This window comes from Tupaia chinensis, unplaced genomic scaffold, assembly GCF_000334495.1.
Source record: "Tupaia chinensis unplaced genomic scaffold, TupChi_1.0 Scaffold000318_1, whole genome shotgun sequence".
In the NCBI taxonomy this organism is placed as follows: domain Eukaryota; kingdom Metazoa; phylum Chordata; class Mammalia; order Scandentia; family Tupaiidae; genus Tupaia; species Tupaia belangeri.
In genome coordinates this window covers 5,693,709-5,720,788 of record NW_006159811.1, presented here as the reverse complement: position 1 = coordinate 5,720,788, position 27,080 = coordinate 5,693,709, and the positions used below count along the sequence as shown (strand labels likewise).

Sequence of the window (27,080 nt, the reverse complement as noted above, 5' to 3'; positions counted from 1 at the left end):
ACTCTTTCTCCTAAGGAAAAAAAAATTAAAAACCTTCCATACTAGCCCATTTCAGAGACAACACAGCCAAAGTTGAAACATTCATTCTCCTGAAATATTCCATATACTCCTATTGAACTCTATACCTCAGCTTCTCCTAGATGAAAGAATTGTCTGCATTTGGACAACTGTACGAATGCCCATAGTGCACTTCTCAGTGCTGCTGGTGTTTAAGAAATTTGCCACTCACAACACTGAACAATTCCAAATCCAGTGTGCAGTAACACAGTCATCCAAACCCCTCCCCCCAAAAGTTGGCAGAGCACCGCTCAGGAATTTCACAGGTAAGGGAATATATTTTTAGCAAGTTAAGCATAGAGAAAGGACAGTAGTTTCTGAATAAATACAAACCCAGACACTGCATCACTTACTGCATCAAGATTGAAACAAGCAGCAGGATACTAAGTCTGTTCAGTATGAAGCAAAGCCATTGTTTGACACGTCAACTCTGAGCCAATTTTGTGAGTTCAGATAACTACAGGCAAATTAAACAAACGTGGTACATATGACAATCGATAGCTTGAAAGAAAATACATTAGCAATTTGAAATTAACACACAACTGAAATGAGGAAGGAAGGACCACTTTTTTTTAAAGGGCCACCATGATTTGTATGCTTTAAAGTTAAAAGGGACAGATATACAAACAAGGAAAAGAAATTCGGGGAGATTGTTTTAACAAAAGTAACTAGTAATAAGTGCCAAACTATGCCTTCAGAAAGCTGACTATACCATGCTACCATGCCAAAAGAGTCATATCACCTGGCATTTGCATACCCTTTTCATAATGTGGTTTATTTGATGACACACTTTTAAATCCAGTTTAATGTTACTCAGTTTATAGAATGTGTCATAAAAATTAATATTTAATAGGGAAAAAGTCCTTATGTGATATGCACTGAAGGTGAAAGTTATTTTACTTACAAATAGTCTGTTACTTAAATGTCATGATGCTGAACGAACATCTCAATATGCTTATTTTCCTGTGATTCCAAGAAAACCCAAGAGTAACCAAATTTATGCCAAAAGGAATTACTAATTAGGTTAATAAAGCTTGTTTTTCTTGTTATCTCCCTCTTTCTGGCTGCAGGAATTGCAATTTTCTAGAAAAATTTATATAAAGAAGGTATTTGGTTAAAACAATACATGTTCTCCTTTACCATCTTCCTGGGTTTGTCTGTCTTTCTTTTTCTTTCTTTCTTTCTTTGTATATTGTTTGGGACATCCTGCAACACAGACGTAAGGGTTAGATTCATTTTGTTCTTTTTTTCCTTAAGCCTTTAGGAGACACTTACAGAATAAAAATGTGCATATCATTCTATAAAATGAAAGATGTTCTTGGCATTCTGTTCTTAAACAGAGTAGAACTTTGGTAAATAAGCCAGGCTAGTGATGTACTAATTTACCTATGTTTGGATTTAAATTTGGTGATCATGATGCCATTACAAAATTATAAATCATCTAAAGCAACCATAAGCATAAATAATCCTCTTCTCTACAAATTCTAAAATTGAGTTTAAGCTCCTGGCTTATGAAAACAATTCTAACTTCTCTAGTTAATTTGTCTATCTACAATTCACAAAGCTCTATGAACATGATACAATTAAAAAGGAAAAAATAGGGTAGACAAATCTTTTTACACATTAGAAAGGTAATTATTTTTTTTAAGAGGAGGGGAGGTAAGAGAGAATACCTTACAAATGTGAGAATTCACATTTCTGTCAAAATATATGAATGAGTGACATTTTCAAAATGTGCCATAAAGTCTTCGTTTGCTATAAAACCATTATGGTAGCAAAAACAGATCATGTTTTCTGTGACTGAAGCTACTGATCAGTCAGCGTATTTTGCAAAGCTATTAAAATATCCCAGAAATTCAGAATATAAAAGCTCAGAATCAAGTAAGTATTGGGACACAGTCAATTTTTATCACTAGAAAATCTAGCCTTGAATTAGGAATGACCAAACCATGTGCCTACGGTTCCTTCTAAGATCATTTTAAATTTATTTTTCCTTGTGCTTTCTCTATTCCTTGCTATTTGATATTGGAGATACAGACAGCATTAGTAATTTTTAGAAACTCTTGGAAATACAAACACAAAGTTAAAATTTTACCCATTTACAATATATACTTAGGAGACAGAATTTAAAAACGGAACACAATACGTGTGCCCATGTTCCAGTTTTAAATGAGCCGCACCTTCCAATTCTTATATAATCTACAGAATCAAGTGATATGAGCCTTCGATACCTTTCCACTTTCTCCCTTGCTTCTTTTGATTAAATGTGTAACTCTGAAACACCAAAATATAGGGGCAAATAAGAAACAGGGCTTTACATTTCTGCAAACTACAAAACTAAAACACAGTGGCTTCTTTAATACATTCACACAGGATGCTTATTAGTAAAATTAAATACCTGCCTATGAAAATCCAAAAAGAAATTTGAAAAGAAAGAGATCGGAACAAGGCAAATGGGAGGGGGGGAAGCTGGTCTCAGAACCCATTGTGCCATACCTGACTTCAACATGTGATATTCAAACGAACATTCACACGCCTTACATCAAAGAAATGAAACAAAAATATTCAGCTATGTTGTACAAAATTTTTTTTTACATAAAACATCATAAATCTTGAACAGATTTATTATATCTGAATTCTAAAAAGTTGCCTATAGAATGGTGCTGGGATTCTGTTCTCTGCTTGCTTTTAGGCAGTGCTGTTGCTTAAAAGTTGACACCAGGCACAATATTTTAAAACAAAGTCAACAAGCAAGGAGCAGTAAGTGGATATGAGCCTTTCCCAGATGTCAGTCCTGAGGATGCTGCAATATTCCCCATCAAAATGTGTAAAGCTATGAGGCGGATACTGATGCCTGAGAGAGTGGGTGACTTGACATGCACTTGTATGACTTTATAATGGCAAACAGTGCAGTTTTCCCATCCCCAAACAACACTGTTTTTAATAAATTTAAAGAACACTCCAGTTCTTAGACAAATCAGAAATCATATGTAACAGATTAAAAAAAATATATCACCATCTAAAAATGCCCAAATTTTCTTTTATCATCAGATAAAATATGCAGCAGCCCAATGGCATAAAGCTTATTAACTTATTCTGAGAACTAGAAAATATATGAGCATATATATATACACACATATATATATTTATATATTTTGCTTTCATTAAATATATACCATGTCATTCACCTCTTCCTTTTGGCTTCTCATTGCCAAAGTTCCAAATGGCATGCGTTTTTAACAAGACAATGCTGAGGAGAGCAGCATTTCTGATCATCTGAATTGGCAGCTCAAAACAGATACCACTCCTTTTACAAAGGGAACAAAGGGCGAAGGGTATGTGAAATTTAGGCAGTGGGCTAAGGGAAAACCGTGCACATGAAGTCTGGGTTACCATGCCCCAAGTGTGTGTGCCACCCAAAACATAACACAATTACCTACTTCAACAGAGCTACTACCAACATTTACTGAAACCACATTAAAAATACACAGGATAATGAATGGTTTGAAAGAGTGCATTTGGAAGCAGAGAGAACCCAATTACACACCTTCCTGCAACAGAGTGCCTCGATCATACACAAAATAAACTTAAGCTGTTTACAATGTTTCCCAATTTTTTTTTTTATTTTTTCCCTCTACATTTAACTATTAAAAAAGTTTTTTTTTATTAATAAATGGGCTCCTCTGTGGTTCATATACAATCATAAGTGAACTTTAAATTCCATTTTATACAAACATCTCAAAAAATATTGGGAGTGAAGTATGGTAGGAAATATTGCTCACATTGCTAATTAACATGCGTATATGAAAGGAGGAAAATGTTTCATTAGTGCATATACCTCCAGAGCAGAAAATCCACCCAAACCAAAGATCTAAAATAAAACATACAGTAGCTGATTACAAAAAAAGGTAATGTCCACAAAATTAAGTTTTTCATGCTATTCTACTTTCCAGTACTATGCTTCAGGTAATCAATTTGCATGGCTAGATGTTGGATGCTTGAGGTATATAAGAAGGGATACCTGCATATTGAGAAAAATCTGTCATCCTAACGGTTGTTTCTTTTTGTTTATTCTGGTACTTTAACATTTTTAAAAGAATATTTTCTGTACATCAAACTTCACTGAACTACGATGACACTCCAATTTTAATAGATGACAAACAACGCCTCTATCACTAGGCACTTTTGAAAGGGAGTTTAGGTTTCACAGAACCCTTCTGATGTAGTCCCAGATATGATGTTACATCATCCCACCACCCTCCCACTAAAACTACCCTTCAGGAAAATGTTACCTTATATAATAGCCTGATTAATTTACTATGGAAGAAATTAGTATAAAATGACCAAAGGAAATGCATCATTTAAGACTAATAAAACAGCCTAAGATGTCAGGTTTGAAAGAGGAAACAAATTGTATATATTTAAAACTAATTAAATAATTTAAATTTGACCTGTACTTTATATATTAGTGAGACACAAATATAAGCTATTTTCTTTTAAAATTTCATTCACATAATGGAAAATTTGTTTATTAAAAATATCACATTTTGAGACTAGAAACAGTAAAGTGCATGAAAAGTTTAAAATATAAATTTCAGAAAACTCTTATAGCAGCAAAAAAGCAGAATAAAGAAAAACTTAAAAACACAGACACAACCTTTTCCTGTTACTGTGCCATAATTAACATCAAGTACCCAACCAATTTTCCCCCATAAAACCGGTATTACGGTCACTGCCTCTTGAGTTGCAGATTTTAAGCTGGCCCCTCCTGGGCAAAAAAGGATTCCAACATATCTAAAGGCATCAACAGTTGGAAATAAACCAGTAGCTTCTTAATTCAACCCTGACAGACAATGAAAACAAAGATTAAAAGCATTATGATGGCCATTTGGCAGCTAGAGTCAGGAAAAAATGATGGAAGGTTTTCAACTACTGCCCCAAATTTGTTCTTTACCTACCCCCACCAAATCCTTTCCATTATCACCTTTAAAAACAAACAAAAAAAAAACCAAAAAATCCAAAACCAACAGCCACTTAGCCTACTTTGGGAAACACATGAAATAGCTGTATGGCTTCCTTCCTCTGAAACTTCAATCAGGGCCTTTTTATTTATTAGCAGGTTTGTTTTTTTTTTAACATTTGACTGTAACAGCAAAAAATTACATAGATTACATCTGTTTTCCTAGCAAAACCGGATGGAAAAGAAAATAGGAATAATGAAAAAATACTAGACACTAATTTTGTGGGCATCTTAAACATAACAAATTCTATCTTCAATAGGTGTGGCAGTATAAATTACTTGCTGTTTCCCTATAAATAAATTGGAGAGACAGGCTTAGAATTAATATTTCTAATAAGGTTACCTACAAATAAATTGGAGAGACAGGCTTAGAATTAATATTTCTAATAAGGTTATTATTAATAGGGGGATCAAAAAATTATTTAAACCCACCAACCAGCCTTTGGCCAACAAACTGTCATGTGCTATTAAGTGCTTGATTCTTGAAAGCATATGGTGAAACCATCTTTAATTCCTTAAATGGCTAGAGACTATATCATAGTTTATGTATAGATCAAGCAAATTTAAGTGCTTTGTTAATGTGCAAACAACTTGGAGAACCAAAAAGAAATTCAAGAAGTTTTTCCTGCAAAGTATGTGATTTCTCAGTTTAAAATCTTGTATCAATAGTTTAAAAAAATTGTCTTCTACAAAAATGGTCGGCTCACTTGAGACCATTCAAAAGAAAGTATTTGTTTTGCAAAAACAAATACACTGTTGTCAGGCCTCAGATTGGTGATTTACCAGTTATGAATGCTGACTCCTAATATAAAATGAAGTAGGTCAAATTTAAAAACATCTTAAATTAAAATTTTGGAAAGAGAATAATACTTTGGTTCTAACCCTAGTGCCAAATGGTATCAATATGCACAAAAATGTACAAAGTCTTATAGCAAACATATAATGAAAAGAACCTGAAGAAGCAGCTTAAGGATGGCCATACTTCACTCCTACATACTTTGATTTACAACTGTACAGGTCCATAGCAACAGATCCCCGTCTTGCGGGGCAGTACTCCACTACCTCCGATTAGGCAAGTGAACACCATTGACAAGAGGCAGGAGTGGAGGGTGGAGTTCAAGTTGTGTTAACAGTGAGAAGTGGTCTGAAGGGATGTGAGGGTGTGGACACCCAGTGATGTTGTTCTCAACCAGCCATTGAGGATCTAAAGGCCCCAGGACACCAAGCACGTTCATATGAGTCTTGGAATAGAAAATGTAGTCAATCACGCCCTGCAAAGAGATTGGGGATTGGAAAAGAAGGAAAACACATACTTAGTAAAAAGAAGAAAAACACACACTTAGTAAAAATAAACAATAATCCATAATTTGGAAATGCCAAATAACTGAGTAACCTGCATTTCTGGTACCTATTGTCTTGAGAGTGAGACAAATAAGGCTCAAGACTACAGTGGATATTACATAAAATAAAGGTGGCTCAATAAAGAAACACAGCAGCTTATTAGGGTCAGAACGCCTTGCATTAGTGCTTAAGTGATAAAGTAAGAAGCTAAATACACCAGATGATGTCTATGTATGTACAGGATTGGCCTGTTTGGTTTAGTAAAAATCTAACATATCAGTACAAATATTAAGAAAACTAAACTACTAGTTATATTAAGTAGAAAATAAGAATACTTACATAAACATACAGTGAATAAAAAGGTATGACTCAAATTCTTTTAATAACTGACATTATTTTCAATTATCCAAACATACCTGAACAAAGCAATGGTAAATGCACATTTTTAGACTTGCTAAGCCTAGTTCAGCTTTCCCAGATTTGCTACATACAAAATACTACACGCAGTTAACTATTCTGTTTTTCAGTTTAAAATTATAAAATAGTAATTTTTCACAAACCCCAGTATACTAAATTCTGTATTTTCTTACTACAAAGGATACCTAAACAAAAATTATTCTGCAGACAACCATATCTATCAGTTGTATCTCTTAGACCTAGATGATTTCATTTTTCTGATCAATAAATCTCAAAATCAGTGTGCCTACTGTCCCAGGCTATGTATGCTAGAAAGCCAAGTTAAAATTTCTTCGTATCTAGTTCCTCTCCAAAATCAGGAGAGACTGAGGGCAAAAGGGAGAAACATTTCCACACCTGGAATTATTTACAAAAACTGTACATAATGTGTTCTAGCCAGTATTTTAAATGGAATCACAATAAAATGGGCTACAAAAAAAAAAAAAAAACTCTCTTAATTAAAGATATATTATATTGTGAAATTTTGGAAACAACTACTTCAGTCTGCTAATTTTCAAACGACCAAGACAAATATACCAAGTTCTTTTAAGACAGAATACCTTGTCCAATCTTACTTTACCACAAATTAAAGCACCTATTTGAGTCAAGAAAAGGATTTTTGCCACTAATATTCTAACTCCAAATACCTAACAAGATATTAGCCCTTAGTTTTGGTTAATGTCTAGTTTCACAGTGACTTTTTTTTTTTTTTTTTTGGAGAGGTTTTCGCTATAGGGCGCGTGCGCTCGCCAGACAGACAGAGACAGAGAGACAGAAAGCGAGAAATCACCCCCCAGGGGGATGGTCACGCTGCAATCCCTTCTCCTCCATTCTCCTCTTGGGATCTTGGGCACGCACGCACACGCGCCCGGCGTGAGTTTTAAGCCACCGGGTCCGGGACACGAACCGTGGTCGACTAAGTGGGAGTCCAGCGACATAGCCATTAGGCTAACTGCTGGTTCCCCACAGTGACATTTTAAGAAAAGGTTTAATGATCAAGGTAGTTTTATTTCTCATGAGGCCACCCTTTGTTTCAAGTATTAAAAAAAATCAAATGCAAATGAAATCTTACTTTCAAAAATTCCTGTATCTCATGATGCATTTTTTGCATAGAAAAACATATCGTGACTTCTGACAACCCAATAGTTCTATCCTTTTCTCCTCTCCCCTCCCCTTCCTTCCTCTCCCCTCCCCTCCTATATATACAAGCATTAGATACTCTCTGAACTAGGCATTTCTGGCTCTTTAACTGTACGTTTTAATATACTATTTGATACTTCAATAAGATGTCTATTCAATTATTAGTACATGCAAGATCTTTTTGAAGAAACAGAATTTTATACCCAATTTAATGACTGAGAAAGATGGTTTGGATTAATATCCCAAATTTTCTCTTATTTTGCCTTACAGACAAGGAACAGATAACCTTTAAAAACTTTTAGTATGGGGCCAGCAGGTGGTAGAATGGTTAAGGTGCTGGACTCCCACATGACTGTCCATGGTTTGAGTCCCAGATCCAGTGGCTTGAAACTCATGCAGGGTATGTGTACATGCATGCCCAAGATCCCAAGAGGAGAATGGAGAAGGGACTGCAGCATGGCCATGCACCCTGGGGGTGATTTCTCACTTTCTGTCTCAGTCTGTCTGGTGATTGCACACACCCTATAGCAAGTCTCTGAAAAAAAAAATCAAAATAAAAAAAAGTCTAGGGGAGGTAAAAATCATTTTTAAAACCTCCTTACCAACATGCATACAGAAACAACAATAAGAGTTGCAGGATTAGCAAAACTTATTTTTTAAGAACTTTATTATAGGTTTTCTGGGTTATGTTGGCAGATGTATTATATATCATTATAGCCACAGGATAGAATTTAATCTATAGTGTACCATTAAGTCTAGAAGTGTTCCTTTAAGCTTATGTAAGAGTAGTGGTATGCTAAAGTCAACTAATATCAGCTTTTTCAGTATCTCTTCCCAACTTGGCTTTCAATCATATCATGCTGAGAGTCTAGAATCCACTGCAATAGAAGTACTTAACTGACAGAATCTGTAAGCACTACAAATCATGGCTTCCTTTTTCCAGTACATCAATGCATACAAGTGACTTGAACAAAACTACGCAGCATGGATAGAATTATCTACTCCAACAGCAAAAATACTAAAAACCTGCTACTATTTTTTTTAAGTGCTTTTTTGTTATAAGGCATGTGTGCTCCTCAAAGAGAGACAGTGAGAAAAGTGAGAAATCACTACACAGGGAGCATGGCCATGCTGCAATCCCTTCTCCTCTATTATCCTCTTGGGATTTGGGGGGCGGCCACACACACACACACACACACACACACGACTGTTTTAATTTTCAAACCGTCTGGTCCTGGACTGAAATCACAGTCAGCTACAGGGGAGTCCAACACCTTAACCACCACACCACCTGCTGGCCCCTAAGAAACTCCTTCAAAGCAATTTTTTTTCCCACTTTAGAATTATAAAAGTTGATTTCTAATATCATCATACAAATTTTCTTTCTTTGTCCTCCTCTTTGTTTTTTAGAAAGGAAATCAACACGAAAAGGTAAAAAAGGTTACCTGGAAATGTGAAGGAGTCCATTTCATAACTTACTTTGGTATCTTCCTAAATTCCCTCCCTCTTAGCTTATTATACAAATGACCTTCTAACATCTGCATCTTTTTAAAGTATAGTATAAAATTTTAGTATAAATGCCTAAAATGCCAGAAAGTCAAATAGAGAGCTATGGAAAAAGTGCTTACAAAATTAGCCGTGGTAGTAATGGGTAGTAACGGGACTAACAAGTCATCACATCAATCTTTCTAAATAGCTGGTCTTGTACGATGGGTCCTCCAATTTTTATTTTGCAAAAAAAAAAAAAAGTTTCCTTTTTTAACCTGTTTCATTGTGTAGAAAATATTAGTACAAATTACATGAACATATCATAAATCTTAAGTAAACTTCCTCTAACTCCATTCCCAAAAGAAGCCTGGAAATGGATAAATAAGGTATCAGTAGGAAGTACTAAAAAACTTTTGATGGAATACTACATAAATTCATTCAAGATGTGTTCAGCTACAGTAGGCATTTATTTTTGGGGGCTGCTGAAAAATCACAGATGCTATGACATGTGAGGAGTAACATTACTAATATATACAAAGTACTTTAAACAGTGAGTGAATAGCACATCAGTAAGCATTTTAGAACTTAACAACATGTCTGAATTCTGAACAAATGAAAGCTTTAAAAAATTCTCAGGACAACAATAATAACCACAAAAACTAAGAGATCTCCTTAAACTTCAGGGCATATTTAGCCTTGACATTTCCATAATCTAAAACTCCTAAAGATTATATAATTAGTAAAGAATTTACACCTTTCTTGCCATATGCTTATATTTGAAATAATATCTACACCAGCAACTCACTTTGAAATCAAAGGTGTAATTGGTGTAAGGCATCAAGTTATTTTCATAGGCGCTCTTAAGTTGGAAGCCATGTGTGATTCTCCCTTCTGAGCTTCCATTCTTTCCATTGCAGCTGAAGTTCATAAGACACTCATTGTACCTTAGTTCCTTGAAGTCTTTATGGTTGTCAGCTACTCCTCCATTACTTAAATATTCCACAACACCTAGCAGAATAAAGGAAGGAACACTACAGTTAGCACTTAGTCCTTATATAAGACTTTATTGCCAACACCTGTTGCCAGGTGGTTGCACCAAGTTCATAGTAGTTTTATTGCTTGTGCTATATACTAAAAACAGTCATTTTATTGTTGAAAAAATATCAGCAATTTTACATGATTCAACTGAATATTTGCTTATTTCAGAACAAGTATTAGGATTACCCAGAAACAGCCTCGGTTTTTTAGTCGTTGTTTGGGCTAAAAATTATTTCTGGGATCTAATGTGGCATTCACCAGGAATGTCTTAACTCTAAATTTGGAATATTGGGACCAGCAGATGACGTGATGGCTACATCGCTGGACTCCCATGTAGTTGACAGCAGTTTGAGTCCCAGACTCAGTGGCTTAAACTCACACCAGGCACATGTACATGCGTGCCCAAGATCCCAGGAGGAGAATAGAGGAGAAGGGATTGCGGCGTGGCCATCCCCCCGGGGGATGATTTCTCGCTTTCTAAATCACTGTCTTTTTAATTCTGGTGAGCACACACACCCTAAGCAAAAACCTCTCCCCCCAAAAAAATATTATATTATTTTGGAATATTATTCCAAATCTTTCTCTTTAGCTTCTTTTCATTCTATGCAAACCAAAACAACTTTGAAAATATGTCATTATGGCAATACATAATAAAAAAATCATTTATGACGAAAACAGATTTCACATCTTCAATATCAAGGTCTAGGATCAGCTAGACGCTATAATTTTTTACCTTTGCCCAGGGTGAGTTTTTTTCAGTCTGACACTGTAAAGAATTTTATATGCTAGGGCTGGCCTGTGGCCAGGTGGCTGGGAGAGCCAGATTCCATATGGCTGACCATGCAGTTCAAATCTCGGACTTGATGGCCTGAAAACATGCCAAGACACGTGCCTACATGCATGCCACAAACCCGACAGGATATGAAAATTGAGAAGGGGACTGCAGGATGACCATGCCCCACTGGGAGATGCTTTCTCCCTCTCCTCTGTCTCTCTCTGGTGAGTGCATGTACTCTCAGACAAAATTTTCTTTTTTTTAATGTGATATGCCAGAGATACACAACTTGGCCAAAAATAATAAATGTGTCTAAAATGCTGCAGAGAGTAGTAGCATTTAAAAACACACACTACATCCACTGAATCAGCAAACATAAGTGTTGCAACCCTTATTATCATGATTAGTGAGCACTGTTAAGAGTCATTTCGTTCTACTTGTGATCTGGAATGATAGCAAGTTATAATGAATAAGTGATGAGCACAATACCAGTATTGTGAATAGCTCAAAAGGAGCTATCATTTATCTAGCATTTATTACATGCTAGGCACTGTTCTAAATGCTCTATACACTTCAACCTCACAAACAACTCAACAAGGTAGATAAAGTTATTATCCCCTTATTAAAAATGAGGATGTTAGTCATCGACTGCATAGTTCTTAAATGGCAGAATCAAGATCCAACATTGACAGACTGACTCCAGAGTCACTCACTGTACTGTGCTGCCAAATGACAATTAATGACCTTAAGCAAATCAAATGAAATAGGAGGAAACCTTGCACCTGACAGCAATTCAACTTAAAAAAAAAAAAAAGATTAAGAAAGAAGGATATGGTTCAGATGCCAGTTAGGCTAAGGGTTGAAGACAAACATCTGTAAACAATAATTTCATCATTTATTTGCTAAAGAGAAAAAAATGTTCTCCAGCTTTGCAACTTTATTCCAAGTACAGGCATTAGAGCTATATTTATTTTTAAGTGATGATTTTAAATAATTTTAATTAAATAGCCTAGTAATGGAAATACACAAAATTTAGAATATGCTTGGGTAATAGCAAAATAATACTATTGTAATGTTTTTTATTTGAAATTGAATATCTACAATGTAGACTTCTATAAAAATCTAAAATAACATATATTTGGACATGAAGTAGTTTAATGGAGCTCAATAAGAAACATGAAATTTTAAGAGAATTTTGATTCTTTACTTAACATCAGTATTCAAATACCATTTAATAAATTCACTTAAAAGTTCCCAAAGTTATTAAACTAGATAACTACCTACAATGAATATGTTCTGGTTGCTCCTTCAGATCACCCTTCTCCACTGCACTAGGAGCCTCAGGAGGCCGATCCTTATTGCATCAACTGCAAATTGCCTCCCTTAACTTCCACTTAGATTTGGTCAATGGGCAGCACTGGTAGATCAGAGGACAGGAACAGAGGGTAGAAGGGGTATATATTCCCCTGGCCCCATTCTTGCTCATCTACCAGAGACTGACTGCAACGTTCCATTGAAAGCCATTATTCCTATTATCTGACTTTCCCCTAACAACTATAACCAATTTTTCCAAGTTCTGATGACAGTTCCCATTACCTTTCCGCTTTAGGTATAGGGTGCTAAAGGGATCCTAACCACTTTGGTGGTAGAGTACTGCACCATTTATTGTTTGCTTCCTGTATCTTTGAAAATAACTTCTATATTAAACTTGTGTCAATGACCATGTCTCTTCTGTAAGATTTTCACTGATGTACTCCCCAATTCAGAAATTTCTCAAAAGTTAATATCTACATGGCCTTTGGACCAAAAGTAAAAGCAATGAGGAAACGTTATAAATACCTGAATCTGGCAATGAGTTAAGATCTGCACATAGCACCAGCGGGATGGAATTAGGATCTGCAGTTGGGCTGCCAGGCCTACTAGAGGCTTTCTCCAGAATGTTTTTAACCTCTGAGACAAACATCATGGTCTGGATGAGTTTCACATCAGAATACTCTGGGTCCCAATGCATGTGGGCATTTGCCACTATAAGCAGCTGTTTGTCTGCAGCATGAATAGGCTTCATACCTAAATTTAAATGTTACAAAAAGAAGATAAGGTTATGCTTTGTTTCAAGAAAGTGGTATCTTTAATCTTTTCTTTCTTTCTTTCTTTTTTTTTTTTTTTTTTGGTCAGAGGGTGCCTGCACTCATCAGTGAGAGATAGTGAGAGAAGAAAGCATCCCTCATGGGAAAGGGTCATGCCACAATTCCTTCTCTTCCATCTCTCCCTCCCTTCTGGATTCTGGGCATGTATATATATGTACCCATTATGTTTCTCAAGCCAGTGTGTCCAGGACTCAAACCACAGGTTGGTCATGTGGGATCTAGCTACCTTCACCACTAGGCAATAGAGCCAGCCTGAAGAGTGGTATTTTAGGGCCAGTGTTGTAGTGTTTAAGGCAGCTGGATCTCACATGGCCAACTGTGTGGTTTGAGTCACAAACCTGGCAGCTTGCAAATCACACCAGGTATGTGTGGGAGTGTGTGCATGTGTGCCCAATATCCAGAGGGGAAAGGACTGCAGTGTGGCCCTTTCCCCTTGGCGGTGATTTCTCACTTTCCTTCTCATTCTCTCTCTGTGGCAAGCACATGTGCCCTACGGTAGTAACTAAAGGAAAAAATGTGGTATTTTTAAGGTTCTCTCAAGAACATAGCCACTCTTAACTCATTTCTATGAACTTATACCTCTCATACCTTCCCTTTTATCTCATTAAGTAGTTCTTAGAAGCTAAAGGACTAAAATCTTGGTAATCCTGATATGAATATTACTCTTCTAGATCCAGTTGGCAAACTGTAGCCCATGGGCTAAATCTGGTCAACTACATGTTTTTAGGGAAGGTTTTACAAAGAAATGTAAACAAAAAAGGAAGACAAAAGTGGTGGTCCACAGAGCCTAGCCCTTTAAAGAAGTTTGCTGGCCCCAGCTCTCTATGCCCAAGTTAGGAATTATGCCACGATATAATCAACATCTGATTACAGTACCTTGCATTTGCTGAAGTTTTTATTTAAACAGCAATTTTAAATATCTCTGTCATTTTAACTATCACAATAACCTAGTGAGGCAGATTTTCAACGACTGGAGGTAACTAAATTTTAATTTAAATTCTTCCCATTACCTGGTACTCATTCACCTTGTATTTCAGCACAACAGGAATAGGTCAGTAGTAGAGGCAGTTTATTAGATCAGTATAACCTACTGTAACTATAACATTTATGCTAACCTATACTTCCTAAAATAAGGAAGTAAATTTTCAACTTGCCACCCAAATGAATTCATTGCTATTTGAAAATAAAGTTATTTTTAAAATAAGAATTAGGGAGTAGTATGCTCTCAAAGTCTAGACACTTAAGTCTTGTATCTGGTTCATTACTAGCTGTTTTGTGTGGTCCTGGGCCAGTTGTTTAACCTTTCTGGTGCTCAAGTTCATTTGAAAAACAAGATATTCAACTAGAAAATCTCTAAGGTTCCTTTTATCCTTAAAATTCTATGTTTTTTTTTTAATTCTATCAAAATAAATATTAACATGCTATTTTCCAAATGTGAACAAGGTAATCCATTAAAAATTAAGAAAATTAAGCCTAACAGGTTAGTTTAATGTAATGAGAGAGAAAGGTGTCCATAAAATACACAAGGCATGAAGCTTAGTGGGTGTGGTATGATATCATTCAAGTAAAACTATATACATATTCTGTTAGTATGTCTACAGAAAATGAACCAGAGCTATTCCTACAGAGTGTGAACAAGATGAGGAATTGCTCATTTTTTTCTTTGTTTACTTTGGAATGTCAGTGAACATACAAATTTTTCTATTGAAACTTCTATAGAAATATCTTTGAAATTTTTTTCTATTGAAATATAAAGTCTAGAGAAAAAGACCTAATTTTTTAGGTCTGTTATTTTGGAGATGTTAAGTTTCCTTTGAGCTGTAAGTATCTTTAATGTGAAGAAAACAAGTAACTGAAGAATCTGTTATATGGGACAGAAATAGTAATTGTCAAAGCAATTTAATCATAAGATAAATACCTGTAGCCAAAAATTTTCCAAGATGTCTTCTTTTCCTAGAAGCTTTAGTTTCACATTTCGATATAAATTATTCACTGTATTAAACACTAAAAATTTACTCCTTCAAAGGCACTATGAGCATTTTTTATATAATTAAATTCTCCTTCTAGTACAAGAGACACATAATTCAGAATGTGAAAGTCTATTGTATAATTGAAAATTATTCTTCTGCAAGTTAGGAGAGGAATACTCCAAAATAAATTTAGTTGTCACAGTATTAGAAAAAAACTGAACTTTTGAGACATATAGGACATAAAAATAGGTTTAAAAATACAGTAGAAATAATGAAAGTAAAAAAAAAAACCAACAGTAAAAATAAGTTAAAAACTCAAATTCTCATAAGAAGTAAGTTATCTTTATTATTATTATTATTTAATTTGCTATACAGTACATGAGCTTGCTAGAGAAAGAAAGGGAGAGAGAGACAGAAAGTGAGAAAGTACCCCTTGGGAGGGATGCCCACACCATAATCCCTTTTCCTCTACTCTCCTTTTGGGAGTTTGGACACACACACACATGTGCCTAAGTGTGTTTTTCAAGCTGCCGACTCCACGACTGGAACTGTGCAGTCAGCCACATGGGATCCGGCCACCTTAACCACCACACCATTTGACTGGTCCAGTACCAACTGTCTTGGTAATGAATAAACTGAAGAAAACTGGAGTTTGACATATATTGCATGGTCTCAATAATTCAAATCAACACTCAAGACAAAAATTTTTTCTTGACAAAAAGCAGAGGGGGGGAAAGTACTGATGTGATCTAACCAGCTTCTTCCTCTTACTTAAAATGTCCTAATAAACAATAGAATTCTTGAAGATGGGCAGCAGAAAAGGTAAAAAGGTCTGGATAATGCAAAGTACATAATGAGTTTCTGACTCTGAAGGAAGCTATAAATAATCTAAAATGCTGAAGAAAAGTACCGAGTAGATAAAGGCTCCAGCTCTTACCCTGACAATGACTGAGACATAACAAAGAAATTAGAGAAAATGTGCCAAGTAGTTAACCTTAAAGACAAAAGATCCATACTCAGGAAGCTAAAAATACGGCTCTAAAGAGGACCAAGTAATCATAAGTTCTAAATTCAGCCTAACTAAGACATTCCCTATTGCAAAGAATCTTTTGAATTAATGGCATGTTAAAATGACCGAACAGAGATTATGTGGTAAGTAAAAATGAGTATGTAGAGACTGTAGAATACTCCAGGAAATATATGATGCTTTACAAAATTAGTGCTATTTTCTTGCCAAACTCCCTTAATTTTCCTCAAAAGACAAGAAAAGAACTTTGCAATAAATAATAGCAAGATTCTCTTGTTTTGAGATGGGAAAACTTGGGATGGTGTTGGTAAGAATATTTTAAATTGTACTCACCTGCTCCAAATAACTCTTTGTGGACCTCTAATACCACAGCAACGCCAATATTATCTTTTGTCATCACTCTGTTCAGCATAGCTTCGGATCCATCTGAATTAGCCATTGCCACTTGGTTAAATTCCACTGTATGCTTCTGCACCAATGTAAATCTAAAAGGTACAATGCATTATTATTATGATTTTAGGTATTTGGACTATCATGCTAAAAGATACATTTAAATGAAGAGATATGAGGCACAAAAACTATTCATTGTCTCCATAATCATTTTCTAATTGCAAGTGGCCATATGATACAGTTCTTGCCAATGAGACATGGGAAGTCTGATTACTACCACAACTTTCTTGGAGGGGTATCTTGTGGCCTGGTGGTTAAGGGAGCTGGATCCCACATGGCTAACTGCACAGTCTGAATCCTCAACCCAGCAGTTCAAGAAACATTTTGGGATCAGCAGAGGGTGTAATGGTTACACTGCTGAATTCTCATATAGTTGACCATGGTTCTAATCCCAAGCAGCTTAAAAAATTAACACCAGGCGAATGTGCATACGTGCCCAAGATCCAGAAAGGAGAGTGGAAGAAAAGGAACTGCAGCATGGCCATTCTACCTGGGGGGTGATTTCTTACTCTCTGCCTCCCTCTCTCTCTCTCTGGCAAGTACATGTGCCCTATAGCAAAAATCCCCCCCCCGCCCCCCCCCCCAAAAAAAAAAGAAAAAGAAAAACATTCTGGGTCTGTGTACATGTGTGTCCAAAATCTTAACAGGATGGAGAAATGGAGGGGAAGGGATTATAGTGTGACCATACCCCATTAAGAGGTGCTTTCTCCCTCTTCCTTTCTCCCTGGCAAGTGCAAGCACACTCTAGCAAAAAAGCAAAACAAAAAGTCGTGTGTGGGATCAACAGTTGGTGTAATGGCTCTGTCGCGAGATTCCCATGTAGTTGACCACGGTTCGAGTCCCAGACCCAGTGGCTTAAACTCACTCAAGTGCATGTGTATATATGCCCAAGATCCCAAGAGGACAATGGAGGAGAAGGGATTGTGGCATGGTCATTCCCCTGGGGAGGTGATTTCTTACTTTCTGTCTTTCTGGTGAGCGCACACGCCCTATAGCAAAAACCTCTCCCTCCCAAAAAAGGCATATGTGTTTGTGTGTGTATACATGTGTGTATATGTATACACACACATACACACACCCTTTCACACTTTTGCTGCTTCTAGCTGGTACTTACAGGATCAGTAACCATCCTGTGCTCACACCATAAGAGGCAGGAAGGCAAAAGTCAATCTTATGAAGTTGGGGAACCAGCAGAACTAGTTCTGGACTGCCTATTTGTACACTTCTGTGTGAGAGAATATTACCCTTCCCCCATTTGTTTAAGCTACTGCTGAGATTTTTCTGGCATTTAAAGATACACACAATCTTAACTGAGTCAGCCAAGTTAATGAGAATAAATAATAAAACCTACGTACCCATTTTGCATTTTTATTCCCACCATATCAAGAGATTTGTCAAGAAAGAGGAGGGACACACCCTAAGCTGAGGAATAACAAATTTTTTTCCATTTGCCTTTAACTAGAAAGTTGCGACTGGATATAAATGTTCAGAGAAAGGTTCTATGATGTGAGGAAAAGTGTTCTTGTGGATACAGCTTCTGCACTGACAGTATTTTCTCTCCTTAGTGTCAAATTATTAAGTATTACAGAATTGTAGGATATAATAGAATTAGTTAGCATTTGCATTTAATAACAAAGTGACCTTGGCCAAGCTATTTAATCTCTTGCAGCCTAATTTTATTAATATGTGAAATATTTATAAATGATCAAAAAAAACTGCACTAATCACTAGGTGTTAAATGGAGAAGAAATATCTTTGCCTTCATAACAGACCCTCCCATTTTCCTCCTAGGTTTAAAGACAGAAGGATGTTCCCATCTCTTCAAAAACATTAACTGAAAGCACACTATGCCAGAGGGTGCTATGCTAGATGAAATAATACTCCCCTCCCTGATCCAATTCCAAATGTCTCATATGTGCTAAGAAGTAAAAAGGGTCAGGTCATGTGCCTATTTATAGCTCAGCATGCTTAATGGAGAACAGTTTCCATTCTCCACTCTAATGAAGTGATCTTTAAACTGAAACATGAAGGATGAGGAGTTATCAAAGGGAAGAACGGGATTAAAAGCATTCCAAACAGAAGGAAAAAAGCAAAGCCTTAAAACAAGCAAACAGTTTTATAAATTCACAGGCTAAAAAGAATAAAAAGGTATGAAATGATGTTAGAGATGGAGAAAGATGAATAACTAAAGGTTCTAAGCAAGGATGTGATATTATTTAAAACCACATATATATGTCTTATATTTAAAACAGATCAAATATCAAGTTAAAATAAATCAATCACTGAAAACCTTTTTGATGACTATAAATACTTAAAATAAGAAAGTATAAATAATTACAGTTTCATATCTGCCTGGGATCTAATTGATTTCTGTATTTTATTTTATTACAAAGTATTAATAAAATCCTGAATCACATATATGCACAGATATTAGTAAATAATTGGCCTTGCATTCCAGAAAGGTGGACAGACCAGACAGAAACTTGATTCAGAGGTTCATAACAAAGCCAGTCAATTAAGCAGCACACACATCAGGAACATGTTAATGATTTCCAAAGCATTAAACTTTGGTATTTGCAGGACCAGCAGATGGCATAATAGTTATGCTGCTAGACACAGAGTCAACCACAGTTCGAGTCCTGGACCTGGGAGCTTAAACTCAAGCTGAGCGCGTGTGCGCTCATGCCCAAAATCCCAAGAGGAAAATGGAGAAAGGACTGTCATGTGGTCATCCCTCCTGGGAGGTAATTTCTTGCTTTCGGTCTCTCTGTGTGTCTCTCTCTCACAAGCGCACATGTCCTATAGCAAAAAATGTCTCTTGAGAAAAAATTTTTTTTTGGTATTTGCAACATTTGAATGAACACATTAGTTTTTTTTTTTTTTTTTGAGAGGATTTTGCTATAGAGCGCATGAGCTCACCAGAAAGATGGAGGAATGGCCACGCCGGAATCCCTTCTTCTCCATTCTCCTCTTGGGATCTTGGGCACACATGCACACGTGCCCAGTGTGAGTTTAAGCCACCAGGTCCAGGAGTCCAGCAACATAGCCATTACTCCAACTGCTGTTCCCTGAACACGTTACTTTTACACTACAATTCAATTACTTGTACATAATTTTGGAGGTACTTTCTAAATAGTCACACTACTAAGGTTTATTTATAGGATTCTATAAATAAAAGCCTAAATATCCTGCTTAACAGTAAAATTTCAGCATAAGAATACATTTATTTCTACCAGAGTCTGTTTTGGGAAAGGAGACTGGTAAAGAGGCTAGTATTATAAGTATACGAAATGTCTTTCTTGGGACCAACAGATGGTGTAATGGTTATGTTACTGGACTCTCACTCTTGACCATGGTTTGAGTCCCAGACCTGGTGGCTTAAAACTCACACCGAGCATGTATGCATGCATGCCCAAAATCCCAAGAGGAGACTGAAGGAGAAGGGGCTGTGATGTGGCTATCACCCCTGGGGGGTGATTTCTCTTTTGACTCTGGTGTGTGCACGTTCCCTATAGCAAAAATCTCTCTCCTAAAAAAGAAAAAAGTGTCTGTATCTTTCGTCCATCTCTTCAATTAAATCTAGATCTCTTCTTTAAAGAAATATAGACTAAATCAATTTCTCTCCAATGTAACACCACTTTAAATATCTGACAACTGAGGCCCTCTGTAGAAAACAGTCAGTCAATTCCTGTATAATATACAGAGCTATACAGTTGTTAACCACATAATTCAAGTCCACTCAGAAGTACAGTACTTAGAACTAGGCATAAACAAAATACACTGTCTTCTTTTTTTATTATACTGGGTTGTTGGGAAAGTCATGATGCACTTTTGCATAGAAAAATATGCCATGCCTTTCCCGACAACCTAATATTTTTGTTAATAAAGACTAAAAACTGTAATTGCAGCTTGGGGATGACCACATTAATTATAAACCAAATAAGAATGTATCTAAAACTTTTTGGTTTTTTTCACTCTTAAGTCAGATCTTCTCAATTCTACATTCATATGTACCTAAAACCAAAATGTGGGCCAAACAGTTAAGCACTGCACAAAGGATGCCAGAACCACGGGACCAACCGGGGTTCAAGTCTTCATCCTAGTGATTTAAGAAACACTGGCACATGTGTGTGCCCAAGATCCTGACAGAATGGGGGAAATGGAGGAAAGGGGACCTCAGCGTGACCAGGTTCCATGGGGAGAGGGGTATGTGCATGCGCTCTTGCACGCAAGAACATACACACACACACACACTGGCATTAAAAAAAAAAAAGAAGATTCTAGGGCTGACTCTGCAGCACTGTGATTTGTACTATACACAGGAGGCCAGATCTCACAGGGCTGGCTAACCACGATTCGAGGTCCATGCCCAGCAGCTTGAAAAACACAACAGGCATGAACAGGCATGCCCCAACCTGACAGGATGGAGAAGACTGCATTCCACTGGGAAGTGATTTCTCTCTTTCCCCCCATCTTTTTCTCTGGCCAGTACATGTACCTTCTGGCAATAAAACGAAAAGAAAAAAAAAATCTTTGAACAAACTATTAAGTATCACTTTACCTATCTAGAAATTAAGGACTCTTTGAAACTTTATTCTATTTTTCTAATGATCCTAACTTTGGGGCACTTATAAGTGTTGTGTGTACACATTCTATGTTTGCTCAAATAATTAAAACTTCAACAGGGCAGAATAATAAAAAATAACCATAAAAGTTATTAATTATTGAGATCTCAATATTTTACTGTTTTCTAAAAATTCTTCTATATATTAGGGCCAGCAAGTGGCATGGTGGTAAAAGGCGCTGGACTCCCACATGGCCAACCACGGTTCAAGTCTCGGACCTGGTGGCTTGCTTTCTCACTTCCTCTCTCTCTATGTGTGTCTGTCTCTCTGATCAAACTGGAAAATAATAATGATAATAATAATAAATAAAGTTAAATAAAATAATTCTTATAAAAAAATTCTTCTATATATACTGAAACAAAAGGTCAAATAGGTATAAGAAAGACAGAACATATATAACGAAGACTGAAGAGCATGTCTAGAGCTGGTTACTGCATGCACCGAAAAGGTAGCTCAACTAAACTGAGATATGCTGTAATTACAAAATATATAACTGGATTTTGTAGTATGGAAAAAAATGTAAAATATTTCAAATTTTCATTTGTTTACATTTTGAAATGGTAATACTTCTGACACTGGGTTAAATAAAATACACTAATTAAAATTAATTTTCTCATTTTAATGTGAGTACTAGTACATTTTTTTTTAAGAGGGATTTTTGCTATGGGGTATGTATGCTCACCAGAGAGACAGAAGGAGACAGAGAGACAAAAAGCAAGAGCTCACCCCCCAGGGGGGATGGCCATGCCGCAATCCCTTCTCCTCCATTCTCCTCTTGGGATCTTAGGCACACATGCACATGCACCTAGTGTAAGTTTCAAGCCACCGGGCACAGGATTCAAACCACAGTTAGCTATTGGGAGTCCAGTGATGTAACCATTATATCATCTGCTGGTCCTTTACATTTTAATTTATATAAGACAGCAAAGCTCTAGAATTTCCCATGATACACTTCCCCAAAGTATATATGATACCTATAAAAACTGAACATGCTACTACTTTCTCCTCATGAAATTTTTTTGTGACTATAAGATAAGTTACCCAGGTAAAATTCAAGATGGGTATAGCATACTAGTGTAAAAAGAAGGTAACATAAGATGTCTTAAATGAGCTTGCTCTTCAGTACCTAGGATTTACGGAATACTCTGTAAAGTATATTTTGTAATACTATGTTTCTGGATATAAGTAGGGTAGATTTGGGTGCCAAATTGATGCTTAAAGTTATTAATTTATAGTGGCTATTTAAGTTTCTCACAAAATTTAAAGTCTTGCAGATTTTTATTTTTCTAAAATAAAGTGCTCTGTATATGTTAATTTACAGATGCTCAGAAAAAATATTTTCATGGGAAAAAAAAAAAAAAGAAGACTGGCCACAGTGACACGGCAGTAGTGAGCCACTGCAGAATCTTGGTTAGCTAAAAGGTTTGGAAGGGATCCTGGCATGGTTGGATTCTGTCAAGGATACCTGTCTCTCTCTCATAAAATAACGTTTTCCATTTTTTTTTTTTTTTAGAGAGAGGTTTTTGCTATAGGGTGCGTGCGCTCGCCAGACAGACAGAGAGAGACAGAGAGACAGAAAGTGAGAAATCACCCCCCAGGGGGGATGGCCATGCTGCAATCCCTTCTCCTCCAGTCTCCTCTTGGGATCTTGGGCACGCACGCACACACGCTCGGCGTGAGTTTTAAGCCACCGGGTCCGGGACACGAACCACAGTCAACTACGTGGGAGTCCAGCAACATAGACATTACGCTAACTGCTGGTCCCAATAACTTTTTCTTTTTTAAAGACAGATTTTTGCTATAGGGGTATGTGTTAGCCAGAGAGACAAGAGAGATAAAGTGAGAAACCACCCATCAGGGCGATAGCCATGCCACAATCTCTTCTCCTCTTGGGATTTTGGGGACACACACATACCCAGAGTGACTTTTGAGCCTCTAAGTCTGGGACTCAAACCATAGTCAGTCATGTGGAAGTCCAGCACCTTAGCCACTACGCCACTTGCTAGCTTCATAAACCTTTTTTTAAGAATTATGTCCTGGGACCAACAGTTGGCATAATGGCTATGTTGCTGCACTACCATGTAGTTGACTGTGGTTCAAGTCCCAGACCCAGTGGCTTAAACTCACTCCAGGAGCATGTGTGTGCATGTCCAAGATCCCAAGAGGAGAATGGAGGAGAAGGGATTGCGGCATGGCCATCTTCCCTGGGGGGTGATTTATCGCTTTCAGTCTCTGGCAAGCACACATGCCCTATAGCAAAACCTCTCCCAAAAAAAAGAATTATGTCCTATATTTTATTTATCATCATTGTCATTTTTACTTTGACCAGAGTAAGACACACAAACACACACACACACACACACACACACACACACACACACACAGAGAGAGAGAGAGAGAGAGAGAGAGAGAAAGCGAGAAAGCAAGTCGCCAGATTCAGGACTTGAACTGTGGTCAACCATGTGGGATGGCCAGTGCCTTTAACCACCACACCACCTGTCGCTCCCCACCCCATAAGCTTTTTAAAAAACTGGTTTAAAAAAGAATCAAACAAAAAATAAAAACTATTTCTATGTGATTTAAGCAAGATTAGGTTGAATGTTTCATACGAAGGAAGAAATGTCCAAAACAGTCCTTCAAACAAAGAAATAATTCATCTTCTTACAAGTTCGTCCTCCAAAAGTAAGTTTACAAAATGTGATGTGATTACAGTAACGTTAGAGAGAGGACAGTGAGTGTCATCTATCGACAACTGAATCAATAGTAAGAGTCCCTTCCCGAACAAACAAGGAACAACGTGTGGTATGTAGTCAAGAAGAAAATACAATCACACTAAAATTAACTCTGATCCACTCTGGATCAGATCCCAGCAGTCTTAAAAACAAACCAAACAGATGTTCTAACTGTTTACTCAGTATAAAATGCTGTAAAATGTGTTCTTAGGTCACTTTAAGTAATCATAGGAGTGCTAGAAAATAACTAACTGGGAAAGGTCAACATAAAGACAAATAAATAGGGAAGAAAACACCAACCTATACTTGTATTCTTTTAACCACTGAAAGCACTTACACATTCTTTATCATTTTTCCTTTATATTAGAAGCCTCTGAAATGGAGCAGGTATTATAATCTATATTTGAAAGGAAGGACACTGTGGCACAAAGCCCTATGTTTATGTTCCACATTGAACTAATGGAAAAATTAACATTAAAAACCCCAAATCCGAGTTCATTCTTTTTTAAAAAAAAAGAAAGTTATTATCATCATTTCTACTTACTGTTACCTACTCTGTACCATTGTTTCCCATGTGGGGTTAAACACTAATCAATAAAAATCAGGAATTATCATATACTATGGTTTTAAAAGAATACTACTTTGAGATGAGGGAGGACAGTCAAAAATACCTCTTTTACAGCTTTCTTTTGACTTCATTTTTAACAACATTTTTTAAAAAGAAAGATCATACAAGGTAACAATATACAAGTAAGGAAACAGGCCCAGAAAGGCTAAGTGACTCATTCAAGATTATACAGCTAAATAAACCGGGGAAATACTTGGCTTCAAAACTCATAGTCTTTCCTTTAAACTGTACTCTCTCTCCAATCTGAAGAAAAAATAATGCCAAGGTACTATACTTTGAATTAAATTCCAAGTAGTTTGGTATTGGATAGTTAACTAATAAGATGTGGATAAACATTTGGTATAGAGACAGAAGGTGGTTTTAGTTTACTATAGGCAGTATACTCCTATCATTCTAGGAAAAAAGTATAAAAGAGATGAAACGTAATAATGTATCACACTCAAAGTCTTCCTCTGCTTGTAGGTCAAAATTACTACTTAGGAAATAAAGCATTGAGAACAGAAAGAAAAACAGATGATACATCTAAATATTTCCTATATATTCATTCACAGTATTTTCAATAATTCAGTAACTTGCAAATGTGCAACATTTAGAGTTTCCTAAATAACAGTTAAAACTATTAATTAAAAATCTTAACTACTTCTAGCCAATTATCAAGAATTTTAGATTTATCTTCTCAGACTTGTAAGGGGAATGATAAAAGTCTTTTGTAGTATCTTGAAAATAACATGGCAAATGGAAAGAGAGCTTGATTTTAAATGCCTCAATAAACTTACAGCTTAATTCTTTTTTCCATGAACTTCTAAAATCCACTCATAGTGCTAACTTTAAGGGTATCATATTCTTTTTTTTTTACACCAAAACTAGTGTTTTACTTTATAAAAATATATTTTGAAATAATCATTTTATAAAAATATATTTTGAAATAATTATTAAGATATCATATTCAAGTCTAGGTCTCTTAAAATATTAATTTGGCAATAAAAAAATAAAGACTAATGCAACAGACATCCTTGTTCCTAACATACAACCTAGGAAATAAAACATTAACAACAGTTTTAACTTGTGTAACACTTGCATTCTATAACAGCTTTTCATTTATTTAATAAGGGTCAAACCAAAGAAAATTTTAAACGTGTAATAATTAAAAAAAAAAAAGTTTACACTATTGTGCTTTGTTTCCTCATCTTACTTTTCTGTTTTGAAGAATATTGCACAACCGTCCACATGCTTTCTCTCCTGCTCAGACATGATTTTGGCACGTGACTTTGGAGAAAAAAATCCATCATATCCACGCTCCTTCAATGCTGGCAGAAAGAGAGTGAAGTATTGCTCTGTTTCCACTTCCTGAGATGAAAAAAAAAAAAAATGTTATCACCTACATGACAGAGGAAAACTATGATTAAAATATGAACATGTTCAGCATTATGAATAAGCTGTGACTAAGTTAAAATACATACTACAAATATTATCTAACTATCTTACCTTACTGCTAGCAGCTACTATTTGACAATAGTAGCTTTTTGAACATTAAAGAACCAGAAAAATGTCATGATTTTCCCACACTCACAAAGCTGGCTGGTAACAGATATAGACTGCATCTCAGGTCTCTTGACTCCCAGTTTGGAGTTCATCCTACTATACTTTATTTCCATAAGACTGGTAATTAAGTAAGTGGAACATATGACAAATTAGGTGATAAAGAATAGTAAGTTTTATGTAAATGGTAATTGTAAAAATAATTTATCATTCTGTACTATGGTGGAAGCAAATGATATCCAAGAGTGAGAAATTTAAGAACAACAAAAAAATTCTGCTTTAAGAGATCTTTAGGTACCTGAGCCATATAACAACATGTTTGTTTGTTTGTTTTGCCATAGGGTGCGTGTGCTCACCAGAGAGAGACAGAGAAAAAATAAGTAAAAAAAATCACCCCCGAGGGAGGATGGCTACGCCACAGTCCCTCCTCCTCCACTCTCTTCCAGGGATTCTGGGTATGCACACACATGCACCCAGTGTGATTTTCAACCCACAAGGTCCAGGACTCAAACCACAGTTGGCAATGTGGAAATCCAAGCACCTTAACCACCACGCCACCTGCTGACTTTAAGAGTATGATTTTATAACAGCAAAAACTCATAAACAATTAAATCTCCAATAGTGGAAAAAGGGCTAAATCAATATAT

The 27,080-nt window shown here is 36.2% G+C and overlaps 1 protein-coding gene across 3 annotated transcripts in view; it reads right to left on the bottom strand.

The window, feature by feature from the left end:
• Positions 1 to 4,188: 4,188 nt before the first annotated feature.
• The window catches only part of CNOT6L (CCR4-NOT transcription complex subunit 6 like), an 89,180-nt gene continuing 66,288 nt past the window's right edge, over positions 4,189 to 27,080 (bottom strand). For all 3 annotated transcript variants that reach the window (XM_006151471.3, XM_027773069.1, XM_027773070.1), the window contains 6 exons: positions 26,087 to 26,241; positions 16,793 to 16,944; positions 13,155 to 13,382; positions 10,308 to 10,510; positions 5,421 to 6,348; positions 4,189 to 5,367 (listed from right to left, as the gene is read on the bottom strand). In XM_006151471.3, the coding sequence (XP_006151533.2) occupies positions 6,136 to 6,348; positions 10,308 to 10,510; positions 13,155 to 13,382; positions 16,793 to 16,944; positions 26,087 to 26,241 (951 nt within the window). In that variant the 3' untranslated portion in view covers positions 4,189 to 5,367; positions 5,421 to 6,135. The remainder of the gene's footprint in view (positions 5,368 to 5,420; positions 6,349 to 10,307; positions 10,511 to 13,154; positions 13,383 to 16,792; positions 16,945 to 26,086; positions 26,242 to 27,080) is intronic.